The sequence below is a fragment of the Oryzias latipes genome, chromosome 8, assembly GCF_053564925.1.
Source record: "Oryzias latipes strain Hd-rR chromosome 8, Olatipes_Hd-rR_3.1".
Taxonomy (NCBI): domain Eukaryota; kingdom Metazoa; phylum Chordata; class Actinopteri; order Beloniformes; family Adrianichthyidae; genus Oryzias; species Oryzias latipes.
In genome coordinates, this window is record NC_136244.1 from 8,228,306 (window position 1) to 8,247,126 (window position 18,821).

The 18,821-nt window shown below is 39.4% G+C and overlaps 1 protein-coding gene across 3 annotated transcripts in view; it reads right to left on the reverse strand.

Annotated features, from left to right (window-relative positions):
• Positions 1 to 3,367: 3,367 nt before the first annotated feature.
• Positions 3,368 to 18,821, reverse strand: part of baiap2l2a (BAR/IMD domain containing adaptor protein 2 like 2a) — a 54,240-nt gene continuing 38,786 nt past the window's right edge. For 2 of the 3 annotated variants that reach the window (XM_078951401.1, XM_078951403.1), the window contains 7 exons: positions 9,936 to 10,034; positions 8,683 to 8,758; positions 7,607 to 7,814; positions 7,420 to 7,485; positions 6,018 to 6,213; positions 4,586 to 4,629; positions 3,368 to 4,092 (listed from right to left, as the gene is read on the reverse strand). In XM_078951401.1, coding sequence (XP_078807527.1) covers positions 4,011 to 4,092; positions 4,586 to 4,629; positions 6,018 to 6,213; positions 7,420 to 7,485; positions 7,607 to 7,814; positions 8,683 to 8,758; positions 9,936 to 10,034 — 771 coding nt within the window. In that variant the 3' untranslated portion in view covers positions 3,368 to 4,010. The remainder of the gene's footprint in view (positions 4,093 to 4,585; positions 4,630 to 6,017; positions 6,214 to 7,419; positions 7,486 to 7,606; positions 7,815 to 8,682; positions 8,759 to 9,935; positions 10,035 to 18,821) is intronic. The other variant, XM_078951402.1, reaches the window with a different exon arrangement.

Here is an 18,821-nt window from a genome sequence, read left to right on the forward strand (position 1 = left end):
TAGTCTGGAGAGAAGCGTGTTACCATGGTGTCTGCTCCTCTTGTTGAAATTAATTGAAAAAACTGAGGTTAGGATGATTTGATCTCATTCATGCTTAATGTCTGTAGTTTAAAGATCAGTGATATGGCAAAGCAAAACTCTGAAAAAAGCTGCACGTGGGTTAGCATTGTCCCACCAAAATACATAAAGCCCTCCTTGAAATCAATGTTGCATGGTGGAAAGTGCATGTTAAAACGTTTAGGTACCATTCATTGACTGTCTTTGAGAAGTGAACTGAGTGACTCCTCTCCCTTAGCATTATAAAACATTAAGTACCCACTAACTCAGAGAAGCCTAAATCCCACAGACTTGTATTAAGAAGTAAACAGCTATTACTCATTGGTCAGATTTCATGCTGAACTTTCTTAACTCCTGCCGCTCTGCAAAAACTATGACACAGAAAATGATATAGCCTAAAAACGACATAATCATAATTAAAAGGCCTTTGGGAATGCTTTTACAGTAGATCAAAAGGTGATCGTAGTTGAATTTTAGCATGTTCTTTAATCCTGATTTTTTTTTCTTGACATATCTTTAGTAGTGCAATTTATTCAAGTTATAAACTGACCATCAGATGCCTTAATTAAAGTATTTGGCCTCACATCGAATGTTTGAAACATTTGATTGACAGGTTCTCCCGAGGCCGCTTTCAAATGGAAGGGGTGTGGACTTCCAACAAGTTCACTCCTGATTGATGAGGTTGCCATAGAAACGGTGACTCAGACTGATTCAGACCAATCACTGCTGACTGACATTCTCTTGTTCCAACATGGCAGATGGAGCTAGAATTAGACAATTTTCTATGGGTGATGTCACACTCAGTCTAGTTCTTATACATTCAATGGTAACACTTGCACGGTTCCCACGGGGTCTTAAAACGTTCTAAAAGCCTTGAATTTGAAAATTTGGAAAGAAGGCCTGAAAAAGCATTAAAAGTTCTTAAAAAGTCTAAATTTAGCTTGAAGAAACATGTAGGAACCCTGCATTTAGCATCAGACACCATTTGTGGTTCCATCAAAAAGATGTAAGATGTCTATCAGGACTTTGACGCCATCTGAGATGCTGGCTTTTGAACTGAACACTGATTACAACTCAGAAGGTGTGATTCACTTGAGCTCCAGATGGCACAGTGCCTAAATTTGGACTCAACTGACCAAAGTAAACTTTGAAAAAGGTTATTTGAAATCAGGCTCGGCTCCAAAGACACCACAAGACTTCTGGGCCGAGATAAGATATACATGTATATATTGATGGCAGTGGCTTCTGATGAACTTCATGGCTGTTTAGACGATGACCATTCTGGAACAGATTTACATTAAAAGAAAGAATATCTGCTATGGCAAAAATAGAGAAATCATAATAGCATTATTTAAATTTTGTTTTTTGTTCTAGTTTTTATTTGGGTATTTGCTCCATTTTAAGTCAACTGATTCCTTCAGAAAACAAGAAAAAAAATGAAGAATTTGCTTAAGGTAAAACATGTATGGAAGCATTTGTGTAGCATAATTCAAAATAAAAGTCAAAACCAGAAATGCTTTTCCTTTTTTCAAAATGGAGCTGCATTTTTTGACTCAAAATTAAAATGAAAAAGCAATCCACCAAAATGCTTTTTCATGTTCTTCCTCAACACCGCCTATTCTGTCACTTAATTAAAATGATAAGGAAAATGGTAATTGACATTTCATTTTCAAAATGTTCTCTGGTATATGTGTAGCAAAATTCATTTAGAAATTTTTAATTTGACTATAAAATTTAATTCACAGAAATGCTTTTCAATTTTCAAAATGTAACTGCATCAAATGACTCAAAATGAAAAAGCATTTCTTCAAAATGCTTTTTCATTTTATACTTAAAACCGCTCATTCTGTGACATAATTAAAGTGAAAATGCAAAGAGGGGATTGCATTTGCGTTTTCACATCCATCCCGCAAAATCTGTAGCAATATTAAATCCCAGTCAGCATTTCGAGTGGGGAGGCTGGGCGATGACGTACTGTCAGCCTCCCTCTATGAATCCTCCATCAATGAAAGTAATTCTGTCCATTCAATGATAACAACTTTTAACTGTTAGGATCCTGGTCTTCCCCACATCTACCAGGGAATCCTCATCACACCTGCCACCCATCTTCTCATCAGCCTGCAGCCTTCATATGGACTCCTCACCCATCAGCCGATGTCATTCCGTCTGCTTCATGCGGTAGAGTTCAGACCCATGTGACGCTCTATTTCTACCTTTAGTTCTATGCCAAGTGCCTCGTGCTGCAAGCTTATCCACTCTATGTCTGCCTCTCCAGGAATCACCACCAGCCACGCCTCCACCTTTGGTCACCGTTTGTCACTCTTCAGGACTCCAAGCAAGGTTCCATTCCGTCACCTGTCAAAGCCACAAATCATCCAAGCCTGAACCATCCACCACCACTGGGACTCAATAAAGATCACTTATTCAGCCACCTTCTTTTTCTGCTTCTTTTTTGCTTCTGAGAGACTCTAATGCATTTCTTTTTTATTGCCATGTTGATGTTTTCATGGTTAAATTCTTTTTTTCTTTAAATTTTCTACAATTAGTAGCCATTTGTCGACTCTGTACAAACTATTTTTGTAATTTTATGTAAGTATTTGCATAAAGATGCATAGTTTTACAGGTTAAACAACATCATCGGCTCAAACGACTTAAAAGTCTATTAGTTTTCACTTGATTTAATGGGCCTGCCTTATACCATGCAAAACCCTACTTGCTGAGCTTTCTTATATGTATTACTGCATAATGCTCATTCCTCGCAAAAACAAAGCAGTGTTTTGATTCATTCACGCATTTCTGAGTATTCCTGTAATAACCTGCGTTCTGAGCCCCTCCCAATCCACGAAAACGAGAGGGTTCTCACATTGGGATGTAGATAAGTAACAACAACCCCACAGCTCCCCGGCTAACACACACACTTTCTCCGCCAAGCTAGCATTGATGGGCAAAACTTTATTTTTAATGCACAATATGCATCCATCATTGCAAAAGTTTGGATGTTGTTTTGTTTTCGTGAACAAAACACAGACACGCTTCCGAGGCCGGCTCTAGGTTGACGTCATGAAATAGGCGGTACACGGAGCGAAAGGCGGTGCCTCAGAGATTAAGTCAAGTTAAATGAGCTGCGAATATAGTAATATTTCATTTAAAAAATCATTGTGCCAAAGGTAATACATTAACATATTTGGATATAAGCTTAAGAAAAGCATGATATAACCTAGAAATTCAGAAAAAAATTAGAAAGTAGTTGTATTTAGTTTCTAGAAGAGCTACAGAAGCTGTTTCAGGTTAAAACAAATAGTAAGAAGACGACATCTCATTTTGTTTTAATACATTTCATTATTAATGTCCCACCTGTCTAAAAAATAATGTCCTTACAAAGTCTTCAAAGAATGTGTTCAGCCTCAGGCAAAAACAATCCTTTTTTACATTTACAAGTAATGTTTCTGCTAATAGCTAACTTCAGGAAGTGAAAGAAAAAAATTACAGAGAGGCTCATTAAAGAGGATGCTTGGCTTCCAGCATTGACCTCACTCTGGTGCTTCAACATGTTCTCAGATCCGCTGTTTGGCCTGCATACAGTGCACAGGTTATCACGTTTCCTCATACACATGTTATATAATCACATTGTTTAAATCAAGAGACTAAAGCAGAAAATAACTGTTTAAAGACCCATCATCAGAAAAATGCCACAAGAACATGCCAAAATGATCAAAAACAAAATTTTCATCAGAGTGGATCTTTAAAATCAAACAAACAGATTTCTTGGTAACTGTAATCACTAAGACAGCTTGGATTTTGCTAAAACTATTGTTCTAAAGTTCTTAATGTGGCCATCTTATGTAGGATAGTTAAAAAAACTCTGTAAAGTCCTCATCCTTTGTGTTTTTTACTGTAATTGAAAGATCCCCATGAAAAAGTGAAGGCCAAGCGTTTGCTGCAGCTTTGACTTGTTATCGGCGAAAGAGACGTGGAGCTGATCTGTCATTGGTGGATGTGGGCTTCAGCTTCACTGTTGCAAATGGGTTGGTACCCCTACAAAACGGGGAACAGAAGAAGAAAATGAGTTTAAAAAAACACTTATAAAGCGTTGTCATAACTGCAGCATTGAACCTCGACTGTGCTTTCATTGCGAATCTGAAGTGAGCCTGATCGTCACAATGCAAAGCCTCCTGACAACCCTTTAACAGTTTAAACTGCAATTCTGTGCTGATTAGCCCTTGTGCTATCTTAGATGACCCCACCCTTACATTGACGTGTTCTCCCTACCATGACAAAGGTGGATAAAGGTGGAAAGATTTCATGTAATCCATGGACACCAGTGACGTTCACAAATCATTAAAGAAAAAAGGTTCAGTGCACTGTCTAGTGGGTCTAGATGACCCAACTCCCAATGTTAAAGTGCCTAGGATAGCACAAGCGTTAAACCAACATTATCAGTGTTTATTGTGACCTTTGGTGTGCTGTGTGTCTTCAGTGAATAACAGGGAACTGTAAAAGCGAAGCCTGGAAGAGGCACCATTCTTACCTTGGGAAGAGCTCGGGTCGGGAATCTTGAGCTTGTGGTCTCTGCTGAGAGAAAAGCTGGGTGTTACAGAGACCCAACATGAATGAAGCTAAAAGAAAGAGCTGCCTTTCACTTCAAAAAATTGCATTCGATAGATTGACAAACCAACGCAGAGGCTGCATCGCTTCTGTCAACTTATGACAGAAGCAGGGATGTTTTCAAAGCACTCAGCAAGGTATTTAACCTCTCACTTCTACTGTCATGCGGCAGCACACAGGGAGTTATATGAGAGGCTCATAGAGTTAAGATGTTCATGTGTTGACAGTTAGGGCGCTTTCACACTGAGATAACCTTTGATTCATTCAGCCTTTATGTTAGTTAGAGCAAAGCAATAGCAGTCGCACGGTTGCAAAAGCTGATCCTTTGGGGGCAGAAAACAGAATAAGTAAACAAAGAAAACCTTAAAGTCTCAGTTCTGTTTTAACTTTAGCTTGTCAGTAAAAACGTTTTATTTAACAAAAAAAAAAACTACTTTTACAAACTGAAATGCTCCGTTTGTACATCACTGATCATCTTTGGCTGTTTCTTCAGATATTTGCTTGAATTTATATGGTTGCCGAACCACACCAGGATTCACTTGCAACTAGACCCTCATTTTCAGGCGCACCAGAATACATTCGTTTCAGTTGCTCAAAAGTGAAATTTCTTCTAAACTCGAATTACTTTTTTCTTTTCAATTTATTGTTTAAAACAAAATTCAGCTTCAAGAATTTTACTTTTTCAAGTTTCCTTATGGCTCTTCGGTCTGTTTGTAATCCCGCTGTAGTAAACTGAACCAGGATTCAAATTCAGCTAAATCAACACAACAACTCAGTGTGAAATCCCCCTAAATTGTCAGAGGAGAGTCTCAACTGACACACATCTGTACACAATCCTCATACTTGTCAGCAACTGGAGCATCCGCCTTGCATCCACCAGAACAAAGGTTGTGGTGTCATTGTAAACAGCACCTTGCCATAGTGGTCCTGCTGGACAAATGTGCAATATACATATAATGTATGCAATTTATAAGATTTTTCAATTCTTTGCAACTGTCTGAAAATCAATAAATACCAGAAGAAAGAAAAGGAAATGTGTGCATATTTTTTCTATGATGTTATAATTTTCTAGTATTTTATTCAGAAAATCTAGAACACCCCTTTGGCTTGTTTTTTGAAACTTTCTATGTTGGAAAAGAAACACATAATGTTTCATTTTGTTGTGTTTGTTTTAAATTGTCGTATAAGCAGGTGGTCGGATCAGTGATTTGTTGTTTACGGTTGATGAAAATGACGCAATTGGCACGTCTACAAGCCAACTCAACACAAAAGTCAGTGTCAAATAAAAGTCACTACAACATGTCTCTATCAACTCATAAGTCTGAAGGTTTTTGTGTTCTTTAAGTCTGTCATACCTTGTTTTCTGGTTGAGACTCGGGCGCTTTCTTGATTGTGCTTGGCCGACTCAGTGACGGTGAACTTGCAGGTAAAGACTGAGGTGGTGGCGGTGGTGGTGGAGGGGGTGGGGCTGCTCCACCCTGGTTGCTGACTGGTGGCAAACTCTTTAAGCTGATGTTGCTTCCCCTTATGGTGGAATTACTAGAAATTATGCTGGTAAAAAAAAGTTTGTTTTGTTTAATAAAAAAAGGAAGATTTATTACACAAGTTAATGTCCTACAGCATTTTTTCTGATTAAATCTTTCATGTGAGACCCACAGTCATTTATGTGTAAGGATATCTTGCGTTCGTAAAATATCAGACAGGAAATCCAGCTGCTGGTCTCTCAGGCTACTTGTCTCTGCATCAGAATCAGCTGATTCAGATTTAGATTTACTGTGTAGATGTGTTAAACTGTGTTTAAATGTCGGTGGCAACATTTCCAGTTTTAATGGATTAACCCTTGTGCTGTCTTAGATGACCCCACCCTTACATTGACGTGTTCTCCCTACCATGACAAAGGTGGATAAAGGTGGAAAGATTTCCTGTAATCCAAGGACACCAGTGACGATCACAAATCATTGAAGAAAAAAGGTTCAGCGCACTGTCTAGTGGGTCTAGATGACCCAACTCCCAATGTTAAAGTTAAGGTGATTCGGATTGTGACTTGTCATCCATCCATTTTCAGAGGGCACTGGGGGGCACAGGTTTGCTGAAGCCAATCCCAGGTACTGTTGGGTAAAACGGGGTACACCCTGGACAGGTCGCCCGTCCGTTGCAGGGCCAAACAATTACACACTAACATGTATTTAGAATCACCAATTAACCAATGAGGCATGTCTTTGGATTGTGGTAGAAAACCGGAGAAAACCCACGAGGAGAACATCAAAACTCCAAACAGAAAAGGTTATCGGGATTCGAACACTGGTGTGAGACAAGAGTGGTAACCACAACACAATTGTAATTTTGTAAATAAATTCAGCAGATTTTGTCATCGGTTTATAAGTAAGTGGTCCAAGGAATAAGATCTCCCTCTTCATTTGTTCAATCTTTATACATTCAGTCATTCGGTGAGCTAATGTGGACAGCAAAAGTGACAATATTATAAATTTCCTCACAGCTACGGGTCACCTAAATACTGTAAGTAGTTCATTTTTACTATTTCCTGCCTGAGTTTCATGCTGACCCCCTTTTTTTTAACTAAACCCAAAAACAACAGAGACAGCCTTGGGGCAACTGCACAAAACTCTCCTAATCATGCAAGTGAGATGTTAAGTAGTATATTTAACTCAGCCTTTTTTAACTCAAGAGTTCAAACCAACAGGTTTATGGCATTTTTTTTTTAACCACTGAGGACTTTAGTTAGGATTGGATGTTTACCGAGAGCTGATGGGACTTGGAGGATTGATTGCGGGTTCCACAAAGGCAGCTGGAAACCACCCCTTACTGAAAATAAAGATAAATTCATCTGTTAATTATACAAAAACATTGTAATGGATGCATCCAATTTTTTGGTTTAAAAGAGTTTTGTTCAGATGCCAGATACAGACAGCTTCGTGTTTCTCACCGTGACCCATTTTCGACCCGTCCGTACAGCCAGCCGTTTTTGGGTTGCTGGCTCATCACCACGATTGTCTCTCCTTTTCTGAAGGTCAGCAGACTTGGGTTGTTATCAGTTGGGTGATACGCCACCTTGGCCCTCATGGTTCTTTCACCAGCGAGGCCTCCTGTAGAGTCCGTTCGGAGGCGAGAAACGCTTCCCTGTGGAGACGGAGCTGAAGAAGCCACAAATTAAACCCACAGGTGAGAAGTCTGAAAACCTGCATGACGATGCTCATCAAAACCTGCCAGCAACAAGAAACTGTTTCTAATTGTGCTGTGATTAAAGTGATTACATTATAATTCATTAATATTCATTTTTGTAATTATTGAGGCATTTACAATGAAAGGGAGACTTGAAAATATTCTATTTGTGTGGCTTTTTTCTGCCTCAGCAGCAGGGGAGGCCATTCATTTGGTTGTTTTCTCGCCGGAGAAGCTCAGTTTGGCAGCGCCGCTCAACCATCCTGCTGCTTGGTATGTTTCAGAGGGAAAAAAGTGGAATTTAATTGAAAAGATGTTATTTTTATTGTCAGCTGTGAATATGCTGATGGAGGGACTATTTTTACTCCTGTTAAAAACAAGGCAAATGGTTAGAAAGAGGCTGTATAAATATGATTGTATGTAGAGTAGAGCAGAATGAGCTCTGATAAAGTCCTGATGAAGTGTAAATAATTTACAAAGAGAAAAGGATGAGGAAAAGAGCACATTCATTTCCAAAAAGAACCAAGAGAACTTTGTTAAAAGGTCTTATCAGAGCTTCATATATCATTTGGTGCTTGTTTTAAAGATCCACTCTGATGAAAATTGGGCTTTTGGTGTTTTTAACATGTCCTTGTTGCCTTTTTCTCATGTTGGCAGAAGAAAATTAAGATTAAAATTGAATTTCTGAATGTTCTTTTATTCAAACTGCTGTGAATTTGGCTAAAAACGTCCTAATCATAATTGAAAGACCACTAAAAATGCTTTTAAAATAGATCAAAAGTTGATCGGAGAAGGAATTTAAGAGAAAGGAAGTGATGTCTGTGTGCAGTAAAAACACACCTCTTGATGGGATGTTGCCAAGCGGCTCTTCATCTCGGCCCCTTCTATGGTCGTCCTCCTTCATTTTCATTCCCTCCTGTCAACATTTAACACACACTTAGCTTAAAGTGGTTTTTCATACTGAATGTAGTTATATGAAAAAAAGATTTTCTCCAAAAAACGTTCATGTTACCTTTCTGATTAGGATAATTCTTTAGTGTAATAATGAGACCACATGTCACTAACTCTGATCCAGTTTCACTTTGATTGATTGACACTTGTCAGTTTCAGACATTTGAGTTTCCTTGGGCAAGACACTGAACCCCACCTTGCCTCTGGTGGAAGTCACCATCGGTGTGTGAATGGGTGTGTGAATGGGTGAATTGGACTGTGACTGTAAAGCTCTTTGGGCCTTCGAGAAAGGTAGAAAAGTGAACGCCATTTACCATTTACAGTAAATGGAAACATTTTTATCAAGTGCCACAATTACATCGAATTTTCCACTTCAAAAACACACCTAAATGAAGGTTTTGCCAATCAAAAAAGAAAAGAAAAAATGTCATTGAATTGATTTCTTTTGATATGTTTGTTTGCGTCACTGGATGGGAGTCGGAAGTTAAATCTGAGGAATGACCTCAGAAAAACTTCCAAAATCAAGAGAAAAAAGTCTTTACAGGTGTTCAATAGTACTGCTTTATCAGTTAGCTTTTCATTTTACACCATAGTGGTATACACAAATATACATGGACATCATGGCTCACAGTAGCACATGTGAAGCTTTGGGCAAAAAAGCATGAACCAAAAACTGAGTCCATGTTAATGGAGAAGTAAGGCTTCATAGAAGTTAGGCTTTATAGATGAAATCCGCTGCTTTTAGATTTTCAAACTTCTTCTCAGCCCTTCTGTAAAGGATTACTGTAATGTTGTTGTACCTTAAAGCAAAGAGAAAACTAGTTCTGCTTCAAATTGACTAAGTTGCTAGCCACTAGAGGGCAGTGATTTACTGCCTCCATTCTGAATTCTGGTCTTCTCAACGTCTTACTGCAGTGCCTCCACTTGTATCATCTAATTATTTTAAATAAATAAAATTTTATTCTGGAACTTTTAAACAAGATTAAAAAACTGGTATAAAAGATTTTGATTTTTTTCCCCAAAATCAGATCAAAATTTCCTACCTATAATATATTTGCAGCGTCAAAGAGATTTGTGGCAAAGTGGTTCCAGATCAGCACAGATATTACATTAAGTGTTTTCTGTTTGGGCATTGAACACACCGTATTCCCCGCAGAGGCGGGTCTTATGACCTCCGGCTGTCTGCTGGCACTGATGTTCTCTGTCCACGTGTCAGCTCGGTGTTGGAGGTTTCCTCCGGTCTGCAAAACAAACACTGCCCATTTTCACCCACAATTTACAACAAAGAAACGTGCTTTTGAAAATCTATTCTACCAAAAAAAAAGCTCAAATATGAAAAGTCAATTGTCCTTCAAAGATATATGACATAATAGTTAATACATTTTCCTAATTCCTTTTTAGCAGTTACAGGGCATTTTTATCCACTACTTAATGTATAACTGTAAGTTTGAAAAGAATGGCTGATTTGAGGCAAAACAGCGGATGTTTGCATTGTTTCACTGCCATCACTTGAGGGCAGCATCAGCCCACAGGTGCTCTTTTTTACAGGAATTAGCTGTGACATTTTCACACAGCAGGAACTACAGATATTTTCAGAGCCTTGGACATTAAAATAAAATGTTCTCTCAAAATAATAATTTGTGGCAATGAATTAGTATTATGCGAACAATTTAGTATTTTGTGTCCACAGTTTAGTTTTCTGTGCACACAAATTATTATTTCGTGGCCACAAATTAACATTTTATTAACGCTTTGTGCAAAAATATTGGGGTACAAATTAGCAGCTTGTATGCACAAATAAGCATTTTTCTAACATATTGTGAGCACAAATGATCATTTTATTTGTAAAAATTTGTATTTTTCAGGCACAAATTTGTATTTTGCGTGCTCAAATAAGTAATTTGGGGGTACAATTTAGTATTTGGGTGTACAAATTGCTATTTTGTGGCTACAAAATAGCAATTTATTAAGATTTTGTAGAAACAAAATTGAATAAATGAGTCATCTGGGGAGACAGTTAAGTATTTTGTATGTAAAAAGTAATATTTTTTAGCCACAAGTTTGCAATTGGGTAAGATTTTGTAGAAACGAATTTGCAGTTTGTGTGCATTAATGAGTAATTTGAGGACACAGTTTTGGGTGCACAAATTTGCATTTTATTAGCATTTTGTAGACACAGATTTGCATTTTGTGCACACAAATAAGTCATTTGTTGGCATAAATTAGCATTTTAAAAACATTTTATAGAGACAAGTTAGCTCTTTGTGTGCGTAAATTACAATTTTTCTAGCATTTTGACCACACAGATTTACATTTTGTGCACACAAATGATTCATTTGTGGCCACATACTAACATTTTGTGGTCACAAGATAGTATATTATGGGCACAAATTTGTCATTTGTGGATTGCGGCCACGAATTACCATTTTTTGCACAAAATGTGATCAATTGTGGCCATAAAAAAAACCAAATGTGTGCCTATAAAGTACTTGTTTGTTACCACAAAATGCTAGTTTTTGGCCACAAACTTTTAGTCCAAATTTGAATCTGGTTCCTCCCTATTGCTCCAATTTAGGAGCATTTAGGGCTTTAGTGGTGTCCAAACTTGTTTTTGTGGGACATGAATTAACCGTAGTGATTTAGGTCTGGTCCTCCATCTGCCGGTACGGGGGCCCCCTCCACCCTTGTGATGCTGAGTAGAAATGTATTTCTTCGCTTGGGTTTACATTTAAATGTAAGTAGGCCTAATGACTGTTTGTTTTAGCATGACTTTTTAAAGTTAAAAAGAAGATAATGTTGTGAATTTCACAAAAACTAACCATAACCCATTGTATATTCAATGTTCGAAGCTAAAGAAATACATTGGAAAAATAAAAGCTGTGTGGGGCTTTAGAGACTGCAGGTATAAGGGAATGCATATTCCACGTATTGTATATGTCAGTAAATATATTAGAATGTCTTATGAATACAAATGGTTATGAAAGTGTATGTGTAAACTATAAAATACATCGGGAGACATTGTACAATGTGCTCCTTCAATCCACGATCTATGGTATGTAATAAGTATAGAATAAAATAAAATACATTTTTTATAGAATTGTTTTTACGCAAACATAATAACTGTAACTTCATATTTAAAGTTAAGGATCCAAATATGTTACATAGAAGCGATATGGACAAACCAAACAATAATATATTTACAACTTTACTTAGTTGGTAACGTATTTCTTTTTCTGAAGACAGTATTGACATATAAAATAGAATAGTATTTTAACTTTATTGGAAAATTAGAAAAAAGGTGTAATAAAAAGTTGTTTTTGTATATATACAATTGATAAATCCTATGTATTTCTGTTTACTAGTCTGTCATTGGGCCTTCATATTTAATTATACATATGAAGCTTTGGATCTAGGAAGATGTGATGATCAACTCTAAGTTTAACTCAGTATATTGCTTTGTTTTAAAGGAATTTGGGGGATTTAGCTTTTTCTTTTCATTTACACAAAAAAAATCACAAAAAGAATTTTAATTAAAGCTACAAGTAGCATTTAGCGGGCCCGAGCACGTGCGACCGCATGGCACGAGCGACCGCCCCGTGAGCAACGCCCTGCTCGAGCCATTCTCGTCGTTTTTTCTTGTCCATTCTGGAGCTCCAAGCTATTGTTAATACGACAGCAGCCTGGGGGGGGGGGGGGGGGGGGGGGGCTGTAATCTGTTGCCTTAAGGGACAAAGACTTTTGCATATAGCATGAAAAAAATTCAAGCAATGATGATAATTGCTATCACTGTCCCTAAGGATGAGAACAATAGAACTCATTCAATTTCCACTACAATGTCTAGATGAGTGTCAGCTATGTCTGATAACTTGGCCAATTAGCTGGACCGGGATCTTGCAAAGTGCAGGTGGTTAACGTCCAGTGTGATGAGTCTGTGGACGGCAACAGTACAGCATAGCTTTTGGTTTCCACAAGAGAAGAACTCCTGACACATCTGCCCTAACAGACAACTACAAGAGGAGTTGAAATGTATAACACGGTGAAGGAGTTTTTGTGCAGAAAAAAGGTACAATTAGAAAAGCTGGTAGCAGTGACTGCAGATGGGACTCCTGCTATGATCAATAGACAAACAGGTTTCATCACTCACTGTAAAGCTGACCCAGACTTTCCAAAATGTCTGCATTACTGCTGCGTCATTCACCAGCAGGCCTTATGTGCAGAAGTGATTGGCTCTGGACATATAATGACTCTTATTCTGAAAATCGTAAACAACCTCAGCTGCAAGGCAAAACAGCACAGGATTTTTAAGGTGCTATTGGAGGAGATGTCTGTTGAATATGGTGAATATGAACATTGTGAATCTGAACTTGCATTCTTGACTGACATTACTAGAAAACTAAACCACTTGATCTGCGAGCTGCAAGACAATGGCAAAACTATTTTTTTTTGACCAGCCTGCCTGAGCCAGTGTTTTTCTTGTGGGGATCTTTTCTGCCAGGGCTTGTCAGCTTGGTCAGTGGATGTTGCTGCAGTTGTCTCCCTTGCTGGGACAGCTGGAGTTAAACACAGCAGCTCACGGCTCTGAAGTGGACCCCGTTGCTGTCCCAGTCTGGATGGGCACTGTGGCGATGTTCCAATGGCCAGGCTGGCTCCTGGTATAAAGAGATTCCCAAATACCATTTCCTAACCGCAGAGCCAAGGATGTGTTTGCATGTTTAGGTCAAAAATGTGATGGACAGCTTCATGTTGTCTAAACATGCCACCCTGTTATTAATCCAGTTGATATGGTTCTCCATCTGTGTCTAGGTGATAGAAAAGCATTTTTTTTATATTTAGAGCTCTAAGCAAACAAACAGTTGTCTATATAAAAGAGCTTTTACAATTGTGCACTTTTAGCAGGTCTCTGAGTTCATGTGACCAATGTATGGTGGATTTTCACAGACCTTGTTTAAAACTGAAGGTGAGAGAGACTTAGAGAAATGGCTTCATTGTTCTGGAGTACTTTGTTTCATCCACAGAAGAGTAGAATTGGTGATTGATTTTGAAAAGCTGCTGAAAAAAGTATCTTTTTCAAATTGCAATTTCTAACTTGGGTTTTACATTTTGTGTTCCATTTTTTGTGCTTTAATTGGGAAGCATTTGTTATTTGTTTGGTGTTTTTAAGGTTCTGCAAATATACACATCATTTTTTAGAGACATTTGTTATCAGTTGTGTTTGTTGATTTGTAGTTTAATTTCATTGGATGTATAGATGTCGTGTGGGGGGGAGGCTCGAGAGCAGGTAGGACCCAGGCGCAGAGACGGGAGGCAAACGGGTTCAGGGCAAGTGGATTTATTTAACTAACAAAAAGCGCTGCAGAGCAGGATGACAAAACTAAAAACAAAAACTTACTGTGGCATGGCAAGGGACATGGACGCTAGACAAGAAGACGTGATCAACATGAGCAGAAGTTAATGGACCAGCACAGGAGGAAGGCAGAGACAAGACTTATATACAGACAGGGCAGACAAGACACAGGTGAACACGATTAGGGCAGATGGGGACCAAAGGAAGTAAAACTCAAGAAACATGACAAGACAGGAAACCTTTCAAAATAAAACAGGAAACAGAACCAAACAAGGCAGAACAAGAACTAAAGCGAAAAACAAGACAACAAACTGAAACCATGACAATAGAAAGGAAAAGAAGTTCAAACATTGATTATAAAAAAGGATATAAGAGATAAAAAAAAAGAAAAAGGAAAAGAAAAAAGATAAAATATTGATTTAATTGCATTTTGAATGAATAAAAAACAATGATTAATAGAATCAGAATCAGAATCAGAAATCAGAAAAAGTTTTATTGCCAGGTTCAGTAGAGCGCACTTTACAAAACGAGGAATTTGACTTGGTGTATAGTGCAATTAAGAATAAGTTAAAAATTAAGTTAACAACAACAACACACTATATACAGTAGAGTAAGGTGAATTAAAGTGGGAGCACAGATGGGCTGGGATGGTGGGGCCTGTAAGTGGCACCGACAGTCCTTTGGTGGGCGGGGGGGGAGGGGGGGTCACCTGGGGGAGTTGGGGTTCTGTTCAGCAGGCTGGCTGCAGTGGGGAAGAAGCTGTTCTTGTGGCGCGAGGTCCTGGTCCTGATGGACCGGAGCCTCTTGCCAGAAGGGAGGGGCCGAAAGAGATTATGGATGAGAGGGGTTGGCTACAATCCTGGCTGCCTGCCTCCAGGTCCTGGAGATGTGCAGCTCCTGGAGAGACGGGAGGTGGCAGCCGATCACCTTCTCTGCTGAGTGGATGACGCGTTGCAGCTTGGCCTTGTCTCTGGCCGTGGCCGCAGCGAACCAGACTGTGATGGAGGACGTGAGGGTGGATTCGATGATGGCGGTGTAAAAGTCTACCAGCATCTTTTCAGGGAGGTGAAACTTCTTCAGCTGCCTCAGGAAGTACATCCTCTGCTGGACCTTCTTAGTGATGGAGCTGATGTTCTGCTCCCACTTGAGGTCCTGGCTGATGATGGTTCCCAGGAAGCAGAAGGACTCCACAGAGGTCACCGGGGAGTCACAGAGGATGACAGGGGGGAGGGGGGCTGGGGCCTTCCTGAAGTCCACTGTCATCTCCACTGTCTTCAGAGCATTAAGCTCCAGGTTGTTAGCGCTGCACTATGACACCAGCCTGGCTATTTCACTCCTGTAGGCCGACTCATCTCCGTCAGAGATGAGGCCGATGAGTGTGGTGTCGTCAGCAAACTTCAGGAGTTTGACAGACAGGTGACCAGCTGTGCAGCTGTTTGTGTACAGGGAGAGTAACAGGGGTGAAAGGACACAGCCCTGGGGGGATCGGGTGCTTGTGGTCCGAGTATCTGAGACGAGCTTCCCCAGCCTCACATACTGCTGTCTGTCCGTCAGGAAGTCTGTGATCCACCTGCAGGTGTGTACAGTGTGTACAGCAGAGGACTCAGCACACATCCCTGTGTGGAGCCTGTGCTCAGCGTCGGTGGAGGAGAGGTGGGGGTCAAGTTTGACTGTCTGTGGTCTGTTTGTCAGGAAGTCCTTGATCCACGAGCAGGTGAGTGGGTGGAGTCCTAGTTCAGACAGTTTGTTGACCAGAATGTCAGGAATGATTGTGTTAAAGGCTGAGCTATAGTCCACAAAGAGCATCCTGGCGTAGGTGTCTCTGTGTTCCAGGTGGCTCAGCGCAGTGTGGAGGGTGATGGAAATGGCATCATCCGTTGATCTGTTTGCTTTGTAAGCAAACTGGTGGGGGACGAAGATTGGAGGGAAGGAGTCTTTGATGTGTCCCAGGAGCAGCCGCTCCAGACACTTTGTGATGACAGCAGTGAGTGCAACTGGGCGGAAGTCCGTGAGGAAGGCTGTGGATGAGGACTTTTTGGGTATCGGGATGATAGTGGATGACTTCAGGCAAGCAGGGATGAAAGCCTGAGCTAGCGACAGGTTGAAGATTTTTGTGAAGACCTGGGAGAGTTGATCGGCGCAGGCCCGCAGAACCTTTCCGGGAACTCCATCAGGTCCCGCCGCTTTCCTGGGGTTTACCCTGCTGAACATCCGTGCCATCCGTGCCACGTCCATAAAGGCATTGTTTTTATATTTAGAGCTCTAAGCAACCAAACAGTTGTCTATATAAAAGAGCTTTTACAATTGTGCACTTTTAGCAGGCTGAAAAAATTATCTTTTTAAAATTGCCATTTCAAATTTGGGTTTTAAATTTTGTGTTCCATTTTTCTGTGCTTGTATTGGAAGGATTTGTTATTATTTTGTTTAAAAGTGCTACATATTGTATATACACATAATTTATTTAGAGAAATTTGCTATACGTTGTGTTTTTTGGTTTTGTAGTTTAATTTCATTGGATTTATATTAAGGAAAAGAAGTTGCAGCATTGATTAAAAAAGGATAAAAGAGACATTTACTGTCTAAGTCTTATGTTACATCTGTAGAACTGTACTGAGAGTTGGGTTTTGTTTTGGAGCACATTCATATGTTTTGTTTGTAAAAAAAAAAGATAAAATATTAAGTTAATTGCATTTTACATGACTAGAAAACCAATGATTATTCATAAAAATCTATGAAAGACATACAAAACAAATGAAAAAGCAGTCTGCCCTCCCTCTTGTGTCTAAACTCTTGTCACCTCACCTCTGGGTTAGTTAGCATACGAACAGGCAGCTGGTGTGTGTGTGTGTGTGGGGGGGGGTGTGAAATTTGACTCCAGCAACAGGTCAGATTGAGGAGCAGGCTGCAGCATAAGGAAAAAACTGAAGCATGTAAGAGGAAATGACATCCTACAGTTGACCAGTTCATTTTATATCTGTAAAGAATATTCAATAAGCATTTAGACATGTTCAGCTATATGCGTGTGAAACTTGGTGTGGATATTTGAAGCATAAGTAATTTTAAAACACACTTGTTTGGAGTCCAGACGGAAAAAGCACAGGTTTTGGGATGAATCAGGATTTTTTTAAAATCATCTGTTTCACCTGGACTTCTGAAAAAAATATGGAAGGCAGCAAACACAGATCCCTACATTTAAAAAAATAAATGGTGTTGATATATGATGATTAAGTTATGAAAAAAAATAGGTGTTTGTAGTTTTGCCTAAAAAGACGTTTTCGGACCTTTTTGGATGAAATGTTGAATAAAAGTTCACCTGTAACTTCAATAATTCTGAATTTTTTTAGGAAGCAGTAGCACATAAATGCCTATGAAAGTTGAATTCTTGGTGCTGATAACCTAAACAGAATTTATGCTAAAAATCTTTGTTCAGTCCAAAATTTCATTAAAAAAATCAAGTGATGAAGTTTCTCGTAGACCCTATAGTGTTACATATCAAAGCTGGAGGTTATTAAAGGCATCTAATTCTGAAATCTCAGCTTCCTGAGACAAACGGCTGATTTATAATAAATTTCTATTATTTGGGTGCACATAATCGACCACTTCCTGTTACGCAGGCACCGTCAGGTGTACACCCATGAAACTTTACATGATGAGAGAGGACCCTTCTGAGTATCTCCAGTTTTAATTTCATGCACATCGGACAAAGCAAAGAGAAAATACAGGGCAGAATGTGCCCAATGCAATAACTAGGTGGCGCTATAGAGCTCGTCCAAGATTGTCATATCCATGGGTTCAGAATAGAAGCTTCATCATATCCATTGAATTTCAGTGAGATTGGACAAGGAATGTGCACGTGAGAGCAACTTTTGTGTGCATGGCGAGACGCCCAACTTTGCCGCTCTGTCACGACCACACCCCCGCATTGAAAGTTATGGTTTTTTGTCAGAGTAAACTTCAATGGCTTTTCAACAGGTGGACGTCATTTTCAGGTGTGTCAGCTCATCCTACTCGGAGCAGTGATGCTCCAAGTAAAACATGTCATTTCCTCTTGCCAGCAGGTGGCGCTACACTTTTTCCAGATTCTTTCACTGCAGATGTGTTCAGAGTCAGACTACAATCATGCATATCAATTTTTGATCAGATTGGATTATGCATGGCTGAGTAATGGCCATTTTTCTTTTCATGGCGTGTTTTCGAAACAAGGTCGAATTTCTACGCGCCGCCACGGTCACAAACTTCTGTAAAAACTTAAAAGCTTTGCAATTTAACATCGGACATGTGTCTAGTTTACAAAACCAAAGTTTGGAGTCATTATTCACAAATCTCTAGGAGGAGTTCGTTCTAGAAGGAGGCCTGCAAATGTCCAAAATAGAGCAAAAATGACATATTGACATCAATATAGCAGACTTCCTGTGCGACTGACAGCTTGGTACCTACAGACTTTTTTGTAGGTTTCCATCTGATGAACATGCCCTGAAAAAATCAAGCTTGTATGTCAAAGCATATGCGGGGGCTCGGGACAAATGTCACTGTAGGTGGCGCTGTCGAGCCGTTTTTGTGCGCCCATGCCAATCTCCTGTAAAATACGAAATTTTTCGCGACTCCTGATGTGTGTGCCAAATTTGGTGAGTTTTGGGGTATGTTAAAGGCCTCAAAAAGGCGACTCTTCCGTCGGAAGAAAAAG